Source organism: Peromyscus californicus, unplaced genomic scaffold (genome assembly GCF_007827085.1).
Source record: "Peromyscus californicus insignis strain IS unplaced genomic scaffold, ASM782708v3 Scaffold_10__1_contigs__length_136768540, whole genome shotgun sequence".
Classification (NCBI taxonomy): Eukaryota; Metazoa; Chordata; class Mammalia; order Rodentia; family Cricetidae; genus Peromyscus; species Peromyscus californicus.
In genome coordinates this window covers 20,847,704-20,863,942 of record NW_026294391.1, presented here as the reverse complement: position 1 = coordinate 20,863,942, position 16,239 = coordinate 20,847,704, and the positions used below count along the sequence as shown (strand labels likewise).

Genomic DNA, 16,239 nt, shown 5'->3' with positions numbered 1-16,239 from the left:
AGTTGGGCCTGATACCAAAAAGAAGTTTCTAGCATCAGTCAGCTGCAAAACAAAATAGGCTTCCTTTTTCCTACATGTTCTTCCAAGCCTCATAAATCCTCAGCCTGTTTCTCAACCCACATCCTGCAGAATGAAGACAGAAGAGCAGCCCTACTTCACTCTGGACCAGAGTTCCCATGGATATAGCTGGTTAAAAATCCTGTGGACACTTTCCCAAGGTCCACACTGGGTGCCAAGCTATCCCTAAAGTGCTACTGGTACCTCAGGTTTCTCTGAATCCACACTAATACAGGATAATAGACCACCTTGGTGATCACTTTTAAATTGCTTCCATTAGAAGTTGGATGGAGTTGGCTGATCTGTGCTGGGTTTCCCGCTGCACTGACCTAATGATAAGGCTGTTGTCTTAGACGGACTGCTGCTGTGATGAAACACCATAACAAAAAGCAGCTTGGGGGAGGAAAAGGTCTAATTTCACTTACACTTCCACATTACTGTTCATTGAAGGAAGTCAGGTCAGGAACTCAAGCAAAGCAGGAACCAGGAGACAGGAGCTGATACAGAAGTCATGAAGTACCACTCTACTGGCTTGCTCATCCTGCTTTCTTATAGCACCCAAGGACCACCAGCCCCAGGATGTCACCATCCACAGTGAACTGGCCTCTCCCACTTCAATCACCAGTCAAGAAAATTCCCCCATAGATTTCTCCACAGGACAATTAGTGGGAAATTTTCTCAGTTAAAATTCCCTCTTCCCAAATGACTCTAGCTTGTGTCAAGTTGACATTAGTCAAAATAGCTGCCCTCCTTGTCTCATTTGTTGAAATAAGCACACTGCCCCTCCTCAAATGTGACCCCCCCCCATGACAATGGCAGAGAAGCAGGGGACCAACAGAAAACCTCGAGCTTACTCTTGCAACAAGCACATTGTCATTTTTGCTCAAGTTAACAAGTCATGTGACCAAACCCAAAGCCACATGGCAAGGCAGTATATCCCTCCTTTTCAGAGAGAGCAGCTGCAAAGCTACTTCGGCTTGGATATGTGCAGGAAAAGTATCAGAGGCAAAAATGCAATCAACTATGTCAGTGCTGGTGAAGGCAGCTTTTAGTACATGCATCAGAAACCCTCACAATCTGTGAGTTTCCTGATTCATGAGAACCAAGCTAGAATGACCAGTGTCATTGGGGAGGGAGTAAGATAGGGTGGGATCAATCAGTGGTTACTTTTGTTTCTGCCCCACAACCCTTAATAACACATCATGTGCATGTTCAATGCATGAGATCCCAGACAAAAACACCTTTGCTACACCTGTTCACACAGACCAGAGTTTGCAATGTAAGCATCTTCAGTGGCTTGTCCAGATGGAACACTCAAAGGGAACATATAATATAAAGCAAGTTCTCGATAGAGATAGTATGCCGAGCACTGTTTTATTGGTTATCCCTTATAAAAAGTGAGAAACGCTCTCCGTTTTTCAATGTTTACAGTTCAAATAACCTAAAATTCTGCAAACATTGCCTGTGATTACCCCTGTTTTGTTGGTTTTGCAGGTCTGTGTAACTCAGCTGATAGCTGGATGATTGTGCCCAACATCAAGCAGAACCACTACACTGTGCACGGCCTACAAAGTGGCACCAAGTATATCTTCATGGTCAAGGCCATCAACCAGGCAGGCAGCCGCAGTAGTGAGCCTGGGAAGTTGAAGACAAACAGTAAGTGCTGTGAACTCAACTGAGCTGTCATCTCACATTTGTTCATCTCTTGGATAACACTACTCTTCCCTGCCTTTCTTTTTCCTTTTCTGTCTTGGGCATCACTGACAGGCTCAGAAAAGCAAATAAAGAGCCAGTGTGGAGTACTGAGGTTCCCAGCAGCCACATCTGGGTTCCAAAGTGTCTTCTAATCCGTGTGGCCATTAACTTCTTTGCATATAGTTGCTCTCATTCCTTGAGAAAATAATCCTGGAGAAGTTCTTGTGAGAAATAGAGTAGGTGCTTACAAAGCCCAATACAGAACAGGGCTCTGTGAATGGTAGATAGGATTGTTTCCACAGCAGAAAACAAGTTCATAATTCTTTCTTCAGAAATTCTTTATTTTATTCCAAATATCTGGCTGGGTCTCTCATTCTCAATTGGGGGCAATTCTGTCTTTTCTCCCACAGCCCCAGCCCATGTAGCATTTAATAAAGTCTGGAGATGTTTTCCTGGATTATCACAACTGAGGAGGGTGCTGCTGCCATCAAATGAATGGGAGACAGGCATATTAAACATCTATGGCATAGAGGACAGCTCCCAACACAAAGAATGGTGCAGCCTGTCCTTGTGTTTCACGATTCTGTCATTTCACTGTCACTGTCGCTGTCTCTGTCTACATGTGTTTTCTTTTAACCTCTTTTCTTCTTTACATCTTTTTGATCTAGAAATACTATGCTATGTCAATATGGCGCCATGCTGTGGGGTTGCCAGTCAACAGAAACTATGAGTTTTCAAGAGGAGCTCCCGTTTAACCACATCCTTGTTTCCCAGAGCATGGTAGCACATGATTTGATCTAAGGACAAGCCAAGGCTGGAAGTAGAGCACTGGATTAAGCATGAGAAAGCTGACGTTCTGCCACATGGTGTCCATGTGGCTGTAAGACTTGTCTTTTCATATTTTCTTAAACAAAACCATTTTCTTTTGTGATGATTGTAGATTCGCATTACAGAGAGTCCTGTATAACCTTTACCCAGCTTCCCCTAGTGTCAACATCTTGTATAACCCTGGCACATTTGTCACAACTTAAGACGTTAACATTGGTACGTTTCTGTTGCCTAAGCCCTAGGCTTTATTTAGAGTTGACAGGGTTATCTCTAACATTCAGTTCCTTTCACAGTATCCAGTCTAAGAACTCATACCACATTTGGTGGTTCTTCATCTTTTTCCCATTTTTTAAGGGAAGTTTTTGGTTCTTCACTTTTAAAATAGGAAAATTTGGCCTCATTTATAAGCTGTCACAAAGATAAATTTGAAACAATTTTGAGAACATAAGAATAATATTGTGCCATGCTTTGTTAAAAAGCCACAGAGCACATGGAAATGAACTTATGCATGCTTGGGTCAAGAGCTTTTTATTTACACTTGAGGCTATATTTGGTCTCTCAAAAACTGTTGGAGCTTCTAGTAAATTTTAGGTGCTATGCAACAGGCTGAGCACACTGTGACAATATTCAGCTCCTACAGATGGTCTTCTCTCAAGGAGTTTGTAGACTGTTGGGAAGACAGAACACTAAGCCTTAGTTATCATTGCATTTCTGAAGTCTGTAATGGCAGTAACTCATGAAAGTGCTGGATATTCAAAAAATCATCACCTTGCATAGCCATGGTGGCTTTTCAGGGTGAAGTAAGATTATGGGATGTAAAGAAGAGGGAATGTCCCATGACAAAGGAGCAGCATGTACAAAGGCCCAAAGAAAAGATTATGTCTGTGCAACAGAAAAGGAATCAGTGTGATAAAAATAAGACACAAGTTGAAAGGATGGCTGAGCAAGGAAGCTAGAAACAAAAACCACATGGTAAAGCTAGGTGCACTGGTGCACATCTGTAATCCCAGCACTCAGGGCAGAAAAACAGGATCCCAAATTCCAGACCAACCTAGAGTTTGTAGTGGGACAAAGCCCAGTAACACACACACACACACACACACACACACACACACACACACACACACACACACACACACAGAGAGAGAGAGAGAGAGAGAGAGAGAGAGAGAGAGAGAGAGAGAGAGAGACCAGTTTTAAAAAATAAAAACTAGCCAAACCTGTTCTCATAGGCCTGTAATCCTACCTACAGGATGATCCTAAATTCAAGGCAAGCTTAGTCTACAGAGTGAGTTCAAGACCAGCCTGAGCAATTTAGTGAGCCCTAGTCAGATATGGCTCAGGATATAACTCAGTGGTAGAGTGATTGACTAGAATGTGTGAACCCATTGTTCCAATCCCCAGCATCACAAAACAAAAACAAACAAAACCAGATGGTAAACCCATTATGGTTCATGAGGCAGTTGGTTTTTCAAGAGCAGTGTTTGAAGGGAGATAGGTTGACAGTTATATATGATAGAGGCTGGATGAGGATCTGCAAAACATAATGCTTTGTTGCACTGTGATGTGATGAGCTGATTAAAATGAAGGAAGGTTGACAGCTGGGGAATGTGTCCAGATATCATTATAAGAGTTGTCCAAGCAAAAGAACAGTAGCCATGGTAAGGTCATGTCCTCTACAAAAGGTCTGATGAATTAAGTTCTTTAGTAACACAATCGTTTAACTTCCTTCTCAAGCTAATTTGTCTTCATTGAAGCTAAAGCCTGAAAGTTGGTAAGAATGGGGAGTGGTTTGGTTTTTGAAAGGCCTCTGTGGCCCCGACAGAATTAGCTCAATGAGAACACAAGGCCTGGGTCACACTGAAGCTGGTGGGGCCTTGCTATGTGTGTGAGTGGCTGAGGGAGGGAGAGAGGGCAAGCGGGGCACTGAGGAAGTTCTCCGCTACAAGCCTTATCTTTCTGAACATTCCGCTGCTATTGCTCACTGGCAAGAGGCCAAACAGCACTCAGGCCTACATAAATGGGGAGCTCCAAGATGGAGTTTTTTTTTCCTGCTCTGTCCATTACTGTCAAATGATTTTTACTCACTTTTGTCTTTCACCTTTAAAAAATTGGAATATTTTAAGAAATCGCATCTTTGTTCTTTTTTGAGTTTATTCTATATCTTATCCCTAACAGTTGCTGGCATGAATGTCCTTGGAGACTTTTATTTTTTTACAAGACAAGCCAAGTTTAAGCTTTAAAATGTAAGCTATCCAGTAGGTCTGATAGCCTCTGAGAGCTACCTTTTCGGCCCTTGTGGGCTTTTTTCTTTTAAGTCGGGTTTATATTCTTTTATTCTTTTTTATTTTGTTTATTTATTTTTAGTATGCAGACATCAATTTTATATTCAAGTATAAGCTCCAAAAATTGGAAGTTTAAGTTTATCATAACACCAAAATGATACATTAGAAATAAATTTAAGGATTTATAAGACCTCTGCTAAAACATTGAAGGTCTCAGTAAGATACAAACATAGCAAATAATTCTTTTGAGAATTTCAGCTATGAGTACTGTATTTACATCATTTTTCCTCTCCCTCTTCTCCTTCTAGTTCCTTCCACTTCCCTCCCACCCTTCTCAAATTCAGAGCCTCTAATTCTTTAATTGTAAGTCTTATGCACACATATGTATATACATATATATGTATATGTGTGTGCATATATGTGTTTATAAATACCATATGCTGAGATCATTTAGTGTTACATGTGTTTAAGGCTGACCTCTTTGGATTGGCTAACCTATCAGAGGGCTTGCCCCTGGAGACGACTGATTCTCCCTCCCTCAGCAACCATCAATTTGCCTGTGGCTCCTCTTCTAAGGGTGCAACCTTGTGAGAATTTTCTGGTCCCCATTGGCATGTCAACTGGCTTCCCTTTGATATCTACAGAAATATAAAACAAGGATCAGCAAACTGTAGTTCAAGGGCCAAATCTGCCTACCTACATTTATAAATAAAGTTTTATTTACATATACCCATTCATTTATCAATTTGTGATGACTTCCTCACTACAAAGACAGAGTCACAAAAGAAACCATATGGCCTACATAACTGAAAATATTTATTTTCTTACCCTTTGCAGAAAGTGTGCTGGTCTCTGACCTAAAGGCAAAAATTTTTGAGGTTCTGGTGTTATGTTTAGATACAAGCAGAACTACCCATATTTAAGTGAACACACAATACCCCATGGGGTCTCCAGCCCAAACATGTATTGCTTTTAGTCCTATTTACCAGGCTTTTTTCCTGTCTTTCCCTGGGACCTGTATACATGGCCTCTCCCAACTGCAACAGTATCGGGGACTAAGGGGGTCCAGCCCCTCGATAGTCCCCTCCCAGGGTCCGGGAAGAATCTACAACCAGCTGATAATTAATCTTTGATGGGAAGAAATGAATCTATGTACACAAAACTCCTTAGTCCATAGACTTTATTATTCTGTGTCAGTTACAAGCTTATATTCTGCTCTCATATTTAGGTCTTTTTTTTTGCCTGATTTCTCTCTACACTTGTCCGCGGTCCCCTCTGGGTTCTATCTTAATACCTTCATCTAGTTCTGCCCCTTCTAGGGTCTCATCCATCTTGTTCCTTCCCATATCATCTTCTCTCCCATCTCTTTCTCTCTCCTCATCTCGTTCTTCCTCATCTTGTTGTTCCCCATCTGGCTCATCCTCATCTTCCATCTCATTCCTCTAGTACTCTCTTCTAGCCCTTCAATCTAGTTCTTCCCCATCTCAGTTTGTTCCTCTCAAGTTCTTACCCGTCTAGTATCCGACCCTCTGTCCTGGAGCTCCCGGTATATAAAAGGAGGGTCCGAGCTAATTGTGTAAAGTTATTACTTAACGTCCACCTCCTAGGCGGTGTCTCCTTGTCCAATTTACCTTAAGTTAGGAGACTTGTATGTGGGCTGTTATCACTGTTAGTCCTCGGAAATTGGGCGACCACCTGGGCGGTGTCTCCTTGTGGAATTTACCTTAAGTCAGGAGACTCGCCTGTGGGTGGTTATCACTGTTAGTCCTCGGAAGTTGGGCAACCACCTGGGTGGTGTCTCCTTTAGTCCTTGAAAGTGGCTAGGGGAGATATCTGATTCCAGAGAAAGCCTTTCCTGAGGCTGTTCTCCAAATGCCTGGAATGTGTATGTCTAGAGAGTGATCAGTCCACATTGTTAGCCGTTCTTAGGGAAAAGTCAATTGGGAAAACTATGAAGGCACACATGATTTTCATAACAGAAGACAGCTGATATATAACAAGCCAAGTAACACCAAAAACTCCTTGGGATTTGGCTTCCTCTGGAGGAATTCCCTGATTCCTCCAGGTAGTGACTTTGCCATAACCAGCTGAGTTCTTATGATATATTTCTGCGGCCCGCAGCACAACAGTGACTATGAGGGTGGACAGCGTGTTATTACTACCAAATTGGAATACGTTGCCTGTCTTTAAAAGTCCTGTACCCTATGTGGTGTCAAGCGATAGGCAGTACCCACACCCAATACTGAATTGACAGAGAAGGACCAGCTACATCAAAGTGCCCATAGATGACTGTGCCAGGGTTTTTAATGTTGGACTTTTCAAAACACAAGTGAGAATGATGAAAGAGAATTGTATTTATTATATGTATTAATAAATCCAGAAATAGAAAACTTAAGCATTACTGTCATTTGCCCTTGCTGAAAAAATTTTCAGTATAGTCCCTAAAGAGTCATACTTTTCCTTTTGCCAAGCTCAGAATGACATGTTTGAGTGTTTAGAAGAGTCTACATTCAGACTTGAAATCTTTGTTTGTATTTCATGTGTGTGGGTATTTTGTCTGCATGTGTGCCTGTGAACCATGTGCATGCCTTATGCCCAAATGAAGTCAGAAAAGGGCATCAGATCCACTGGAACTAGAGTTACAGATAGTTGTGAACTGCCATGTGCATGCTGGGATGAACCCTCTGGATGAGCAGTTAATGCTCTTAACCGCCATACTATCTCTTCATCCCTTGTTTCAGACTTTTAAATCTATGAAGCTATACCATTTGTTACATTCCAATTAAACAGTACTTTTTCACTTCTTTTCTTTTTGTGAACTTGTTTCTAGGTCAGCCATTTAAACTGGATCCCAAATCTGCTCACCGAAAACTGAAGGTGTCCCATGATAACCTGACTGTAGAACGAGATGAGTCATCATCCAAAAAGAGTCACACACCAGAACGCTTCACTAGCCAAGGGAGCTATGGAGTGGCTGGAAACGTGTTCATTGATAGTGGCCGGCATTACTGGGAAGTGGTCATAAGCGGAAGCACATGGTAGGCAGCTTCTATCGATTTTCCTCCAACTGTAAAAAGGCACAGGCTGTTCTAAACTTTGTCAAGGATATCAATAAGTTATTTTGTGCTTTGTCAAGGTTATAAGTTTATAACCAGCATCCATTCTGAAGAACCAAACCTACCCCTACAATAATGCTACACAACAACACCCTCAGACATCAGTTTGTCTTCAACAGCAACCATTTACTAATGCTATTAAACACATATATTTGTGGGTTAGCTGATAAGGATTAATTCCAACTGAGTTTATACTTTAAGCTACAGGTTGGGTCTAGATCTATTCTGTATCTCTGTTCCCAGCACTGCAGACATCTAACATGGTGGGACAGGCCTATAATCCCAGTATTCACAAAGCAGAGGCAGGGAGAACTACAGTTCAATGTCATATATATATTTCAAGGCCAAAAGAAAAAAAAAGTAGGTGATGTCATTCTCATTTTACAAGTGAGGTGACTAAGGCATGGGCCCAAAGTCATAAAATTCACAGTTGGTAGTTACAAATTCTGTGGTCAAGGGTCTAACTTTTAACTAGGAGCTCATAAATAAAGGACAAGAGAGTTAATGTCTTGATTGCACAGGCCAGGACATTTTTGTCCCAAGTACTCAGCCTGGGGCTGTTATAGCGGGAAAGCAGCCACAGACAATGCATATACAAATGGGTATGGCTGAGTGCCAATAGAACTTCATCTGTAAGAATAGGCAAGGGGCCGGAGTTGACCACTGGGTTGTACTTTGTTGATCCCTGCTTTAACTGCCATAGTACGCCATCACTCACTAAAGGGTGATATAGTTTTGAAATGTTATAATTATGCTTTAACGAGTGAAGGAGTGTACTTAATGAGTGATCGCTGACATGAAAGAAGAGAGTTGTGGAGAAGGATTCAGGTGGGAGAGGGAGGGAGATGAGAGAGGTGAAAATGACTAAAAGTCATTACAAAAGTGTATGAGGCTGCCAAGCAATAAAAAATGAAAAACAAAAATAAAACTTAAGAGCAACATTCAAAAGTGCATAACCTGATAGTGATGAGGATACCAGCAATGTTTGTTTTAATACAAGCATGACAAAATACTTTTAATACAAAGGTCATTTTCATTTGACTCTGTGCAAATAATGCAAGGTACACATAGCTGGGTACAAGTCAACCCGAATCTAAGGAAGCTTGCACAAGTGGCTATCCCCACTCTCTTAATAATGGTATCTACATTAGCCTAGCAGGTAGTTTTTCGTCTTTTATTATCCTCCTGATTCTCTTTGCCTAAACAATTCTCATGTTCCAACATTCTGTCAGAGGATGGAGAATAAATCCTACTTCTTCCAAGGCTGTGAGATTCATTGGCACTTGAAATTTATGTGTGTACCTGTGTGTGTGTGTGTGTGTGTGTGTGTGTGTGTGTGTGTACATATGGAGGCCAGCTGCATCCTTGACCACCCTCCATCTTATTTTTTGAGACAAGGTCTCTCACTGAATCTGAAGTTTAAGGATTCGGCTAGATTGGCTGACCACCAGGGATCCTTCTGTCTCCATTTCTCCAGTGCTGGGATTACAGGCACAGACCACCACACATAGCTTTTTTTTTTTTCCTTCTCCCTTTTTAAAAATTTAATTAAAACACAATTACTTCATTTCTCCCTCACTTTCCTCCTTATCTCCCCTATCGTGTCTGCCCACAACTCCCAAATTCATGATGCCTCCTCTTCTTTAACCATTTTTAACCATTGTGGTTACAGATACATATAAATAAATAAACATACAAATACAACCTGCTGAGTCTGTTCAGTATTGCTGCATGTATGCTTCTAGGGCTGACCATTTAGTATTAGATAACCAGTGAGGGGGCTCATTCATGGGGAAGACTGATTCTCCCTCTCTCCAAAGTTGATTGCTTACAGGTTTTCATTTGTGGGTAGGACCTCATGAGATTTCCCCTTCTATGCTGTGATGTTTACTGTTGTTGAAATTTTTCAGGTCTTGTGTAGGTAGCCATGTTGTTGAAATGTCCTGAGTATAGCTTCACTGTCATAGCTAGCCTTTTACATGGAATCTTGAGGACCAAGTTTGAGTTTTATGAACCAATTGAAACATCTCCCCAGACTGGCACTTGAAATTTTTAGCTATGTTGAGGCAAGATAAATGTACAAAGGGAAGTAGAATTCATGTGCAGAAAAGTCAACGATTCTAGTTAATTGATGTGCTTTACTAATCTGGTATTTCAGAATCTAGTGTCTAAATGATTATAACCCCATTAATAATTATTTGTGATAAATGATACCTGATCATTATGATCTCATTGCCGTTGATGAATAGTGTGGAAAATTCCACCAGACCACTTTAGTAACATAAACACAGATCAGTATTACCTTTAAAACATGTTCCAGATGTCAAAACTAAATCATGTGTAGGAAAATAAATTCTACAATTAGTTGCCACACATTGGGTCTTTATATGCAAACCTGATTGTATCAATTAAAAAAATCACATGTAGAAAGTAGTTTTGCATTTCCTAGATGGTAACAGCAAGAGAGGGTTGCCCCCTAGAATTAAATGCCTGTGACTTACAACAGTTAGTGATGCATATATATTTTTATGAAATATATGCTTGATTTTAAATTAACATACACATTATGATCCATGTAATGGAGCATGTTAACATTTCTCTGAGAAACATAGTTTTTGTACTTTTTAATTTCTTTATGTCTCACTGTGTACCTTAATGGAACATTGTATTCTGCCTGCACCTTTCAAGTTCAATGGAAATATGTACATAGTTTTACAGATTAATGAGAATATAATGGTATTTTCCTTTGCTTAATGGACTGTACACTTGATTATTTTCTTGCTCTCAAATGCTGTTAACATGCACTTGGTGTTAATGAATAGTGTTAAGTAAGACAGTAGTAATGGGTTCATACCAATACTACTAGACTAGAAGTCGAGTGGGCAGCATGAGATTTCTGTACTTTTCTTCTAATTTTAACTTTCTGCTTTTCTGAATGAAATCAGCCCTCCCTGCTGTAGCTACTTCAAAGGGTTCAATGGGGGTTAAAATTCAAACTAAACATTAGCGTTCTTTAATTTAAAAATGATCTGCAGCATCAAGAAAGAAACAATACAGCCATTGTTACTTAGGGATGCAAACTGAAGTTCTATTTTATCTGGAAAATTAAAATAGTGTCTAATGAGCCATAGAGTATACCGTGAATGAAGAAATTTTAAATTGCAAAATGCATATCATGGGGCTAGAGAGATGGTTTAGTTGGTAAAGTGCCGGCTAAGCAGGCATAAGGACCTGAGTTCTGATCCCCAGTATCCACATAGAAGCCGGGCATTGGTTGCAGATGCCTGTATCCCTAGTATGAAGGTGGAGAAACACAAGAGGATTCCCCATAGCTCACTGGCTAAACAGCTTAAGCAAATTAGTTAGGTCTGGATTTAATGAGAGATCCTGTCTCGAATAATAAGGTGGAGAGCAATAGAGGACAACACCCAGTATTAAACTCTGACCTCAGATGTGCACACATGGATATGAGAGAGCATGCACACACACACACACACACACACACACACACACACACACACACACACACACACACACACATACTGCACACACAGAAGGGGGACAAATATTCCAAAAATGTATTGGTTGGCTCTTAACAAATAAACAGAAGTCAGTCAAGGACCTACAAAGATAAAGGGAGTAGGAAACTTATAGGATCCCAACAGTGCTGGGAATACAGGTCTGGAGTCTATCACTCCAGTTCATGAAGTCATGAGGACCTGCTCTCCACTGCCAAGCAGATGCACCCCGAAGTCCTCTAAAGCTTCAGCAAACCTCATATCCACTGTCTGCCGTTGGGAAACAGTGTCCCTGATCCTCTTCCAACTTCAGGATCCTGTGCAAGGATGTTGCAATTGCACAACCTGTTCCAGACTGAAACAAAAATGGGGATTCCAGGTAGTACAACCCAGAACTGTCTGTGCACAGGAGATTTTCAGGAGGGACAAGAAGATGCTGTGTTGTTAACAGTAAGGTTGGCACCCTGATTTAATGGATTACCTTTATATCTTCTTTAGTTGTGGCATTTAGTTTCTTTAACACCTCTCTTAAGGCGATTGTATTTTAGATCTAGCATGCGATTTGATTTTTCTTTTTACAAATGCTAATTTAACAAAGACCAGTGGAGTTTTTCTCTCTGCTTAGGGTCAGGTACTATATGTACTATCTGATTACTCTAACATATCGATAGTTGAACTCAGGGTTATTCACTCTTGATTAATAGTGATGTGTTTGTCTTATGATAATAACTGTGAAATGTTTTAAGTATTAAAGGGCATGTCTCAGTTATGTAAAAAGAGATTAAGAAGTTTTGAATATTGTAGGAAAATTCTTTAGAATTTTTATTTTTGAGTAATAAGAAAGGATATTTAGAATAACTGAATAACTATCTGCTCAGTGAATTTTAAAATATGTTTTTGTTAATTCCTTTAGAATTTTGTATAATGTATTTTGCACTTCTCCCCTTTCCTCAACTCCTTTCCTTATTACCTTATCAACCCTCCCATCCCTTTCCACCCAACTTTAACATTACTTCTTTATTTTCTTCTTTCCACATTGAATCCATAAGATTTATTTTTAGCTCTGTGTGTGTGTGTGTGTGTGTGTGTGTGTGTGTGTATGTGTGTGTGTGTGCCTGTGGCAGTCAGAAGAGGGCATTGGATCCCTTAGAGCTAGAGTTACAGATGGTTGTGAGCCAGACTGGAGTCGTCTGGAAGATCAGTATACATTCTTAACAAGCCATTTCTACAGCCCTCTCAAAGATATATTTAAAACTTAAAATTGTACTAGGAAATATAATCAGAAAGGCAGTGGTATGTTGCAAATTTCTAATGAGAGGAAGATGGTATAAAGTGTCAATTGAAGTTGTAGCCTTTTGAATCAGACTAGGTTTGAATTCTGATTCCTGTACATACTGTTAGTGTGTCATTAGGTAGTAATGATAAAATAATAGTTACAGAACATCACATGCCAGCCATTGTGATCAGGATTTAAAACACATTTTTCTTTTACTCTTTAATTTGGGGATATGGAGACTATACTTCCTCCTGTGTTGTATATGAGACATTGAGATTGAATGAAGACAAAGGACTTAACCTTTTAAGTGGAGATCATTTTTTCCTGTTTGTCTTTGCCAAAGTACATTCAAAGCCATTGGCAAGCAGCAGATATGATAGCAATCACAAAGTTTAAAGTCTGCTGAAAGAATAAGCCTATATAGAGTCATGCTTTCCAGTATGGCAGCCTTGCTCCACATGTGTAGTTACTTAAATAAACTTAACAAAAATTAAAATTCATTACAAGTGGGGCTAGTAGCTCAAGTCCTACCACTCAGAAGGCTGAAAACAGAAAGGGTGTGAGATTTTAAGGCCAGTCTGGGCTACAGTATGAAACTGTTTTTCAAAATAAATAGACAGACAGATAGATATAGATAGACAGATACAGGCTCTTCCATATGTATACTGAGGTTATATGCTGATAATCCCATGGGGACAAATGAAAATGTTATAAGTGAAAAATAAATGTATTTATGACACCTATCCTCCTGAACATCATAGCTCAGGCTGGACTGCCTTAAATGTTCTCAGACTACTTACATGAACCTGCAGTTAGGCTAACTCCTTTAGCACAAAGCCCTACTTGTAATAACATCTTGATTATCTCACATCCTTTATTGTCTTCGGTACACTGTATAGTATCATTTTACCCTCATGATACCCAATGTCATACAAAAGGAAAATATCAAAACTCAGAGGATGATTTTGCTGAGTGTACATTGCCTTTAATGAGGTAAAAAAAAATCTTAAATCCAGGCATCCTAACTCATGGATTGTCTGTAAATTTAAGGTTAATTTCATAGTCTCAGTAAGTCAGTTACTACAGAAAGGCCTGGCTGGGTTGATCAGCACTGGTCCAGAGAATTTAATATGCAAGCATGCACAAAAGAGAAACAGAACAGTAAAATGAAGAGTCAAGATTCTCTTGCAACATTTAAGCTGTAAAAAAGTAGACCAACACGCCTTCCACCTCCATGTGTTCGGGAAGGACAAAGATGAGTATTTAGATTTAAATACTCACTTCAAGGGAGTGATGGGGCAACAAATGATCACATTTTAACAGCTTCTATGGAATACAGAATAAATTTTATTCACACTCAATGTGGTTCTTTTTTTTTTTTTTTAATCACTGCTGTTTTGTCTCTGCAGGTACGCCATTGGCCTTGCATACAAATCGGCCCCCAAACATGAATGGATTGGGAAGAATTCTGCTTCCTGGGCCCTCTGCCGCTGCAACAATAACTGGGTGGTTAGGCATAACAGCAAGGAAATCCCCATTGAGCCAGCCCCCCACCTCCGGCGTGTAGGCATCCTGCTGGACTATGATAATGGTTCCATTGCTTTTTATGATGCTTTGAACTCCATCCACCTCTACACCTTTGATGTGGCGCTTTCGCAGCCTGTGTGCCCCACCTTTACTGTGTGGAACAAGTGTTTGACGATTATAACGGGCCTTCCCATCCCAGACCATTTGGACTGTACAGAACAGCTGCCTTGAGTATCCAGCCCCAGAGCAGCTCTGAGGAGTAACAAAGGTTGAGGCCACTGTTTAGGGGATTGGGAAACTAAGGCTTCAAGAGTGTGATTGAATCTCCCCAGCTTGTCCAGAAACCAGCTCAGATAGGGCCCCAGATGAGAGATTTCCTTCCTTTTATTGTGTTTTGTATTAAGTTCAGGCTTTAATAATTTCTTTGATTTTTTTGTATTTAGAGGAAAATCTATAGATTATTTATATAAAAAAAAACATAATCTGGATTACACCTCTTAGGAATCACTTGGTTTTGTGCATTAAGAGGCCCATAAGTTTCCCAGCCCTTTGCCAGTTTCATTTCATCAGTGTGTGGGCTTGCAAAAACCCTTTCCTAGATTTGTGTGTTGATTTACTTTCTCACATTCTATTTCATACTAAGGCCGTGCTAGGTCCTGTCACTTAGAATAACAGACTATGCAGCTATTTAAAAAGCAAAAGTCATTTTGAATCTAGTAAGGAAGTTAACGGGCTTCCTTACTCTGGTTGAACTTGAGATATTTTAACTGTGATGTCAGAAACTTGTGTTGGATCAAATAGAATGGGGAACAAGGGAGAAGGAAAGAATTAACTTTGGACCTCAAGCTTAGCTGAGACTGAGAGGATGATCTGGGGAAGAAAAAAGTTTCTTAAACCTTTAGTCATGTATTCATCCACTTCTCCAGGGCTGAAGCTTTTGGGCTAATATCATGAATGAGATTACAATTGAATCTTACAAATGATTCAAGAATTCATGCTGATTTTGGTTTTATCAAAAGTAGAATTCTGTTTCATGATATAAAACTATTTCCCTTTTTCTCTTACTAGTTATTTTAGGCCTGTGAAATTCTTTCGATACATTTAATAGGTACCTTATTTTACCCTTCCACAAATCAATTTTTCTATTCTTTCTGGGTCTATGGAAATTAACATGTCCTGTCACAAATAGCAATCCCATTTTCAATTGATTTTGTTCTCTGGGACATCAACACACAGCCTTGAACACTACCATGTCCAAATATAAGTCACCAAAAAAAAACAGTACTTATGAGTAATGATAACACATTATACAAAGTACTAGTCACCAGTATACATGCCTCTAAAGTTACAGTCTTTTAGTAACCACACTTTGAAAGTTGTAGACATCCCCTTATATCCTAGTATAGTTTATCATAGAGTTGTAAGAAAAAAATCAAATTTGCTGTTCCTACAGGGGAATCTGCTAATAGAACCTGATAATCAAACTTCAGATAGGATTCTTTTTATGCTTATCTGATACACTGTAATGGTCCCTGGATTAAGACTTCCTCAGGTGGTCTTTGGCATGGGACATTGGCATGGGTTCACCTGTATAAACAGTTTCAATTGCTAAAATATTTATCTGGGCCACCATGTCGACCAGTCATTGACTGAAAAGACTGGTGGATTGAAGAATTGGTGTTGGTGATTTTGTTTTTAATCAAATCAACCATTTCCCAGAAATTACTCAATACACTCTCCTTTTATGCGTCACATGGTCACAATTGATGTACTTGCCAATCTGGACTTCATGGAAGACAAAGCCAGCTTCCTGTGTCTTTTTGTCTCTTCCCTGGCAGATGCTGTCCTTTTTCTTAATGGATAGATTTTATATATTTACTATATTATTTATACCCAGATGAATATTTTGATAGCAGCTTAAGACAATTTCACATCTT

General features: G+C 39.8%; 1 protein-coding gene across 5 annotated transcripts in view; it reads left to right on the top strand.

Moving 5' to 3' along the window:
* Mid1 (midline 1) overlaps positions 1-15,608 on the top strand; it is a 214,542-nt gene extending 198,934 nt beyond the window's left edge. For all 5 annotated transcript variants that reach the window (XM_052712989.1, XM_052713065.1, XM_052712777.1 and 2 more), the window contains 3 exons: positions 1,552-1,713; positions 7,696-7,903; positions 14,185-15,608. In XM_052712989.1, the coding sequence (XP_052568949.1) occupies positions 1,552-1,713; positions 7,696-7,903; positions 14,185-14,533 (719 nt within the window). In that variant the 3' untranslated portion in view covers positions 14,534-15,608. The remainder of the gene's footprint in view (positions 1-1,551; positions 1,714-7,695; positions 7,904-14,184) is intronic.
* The last annotated feature ends 631 nt before the right edge of the window (positions 15,609-16,239 follow it).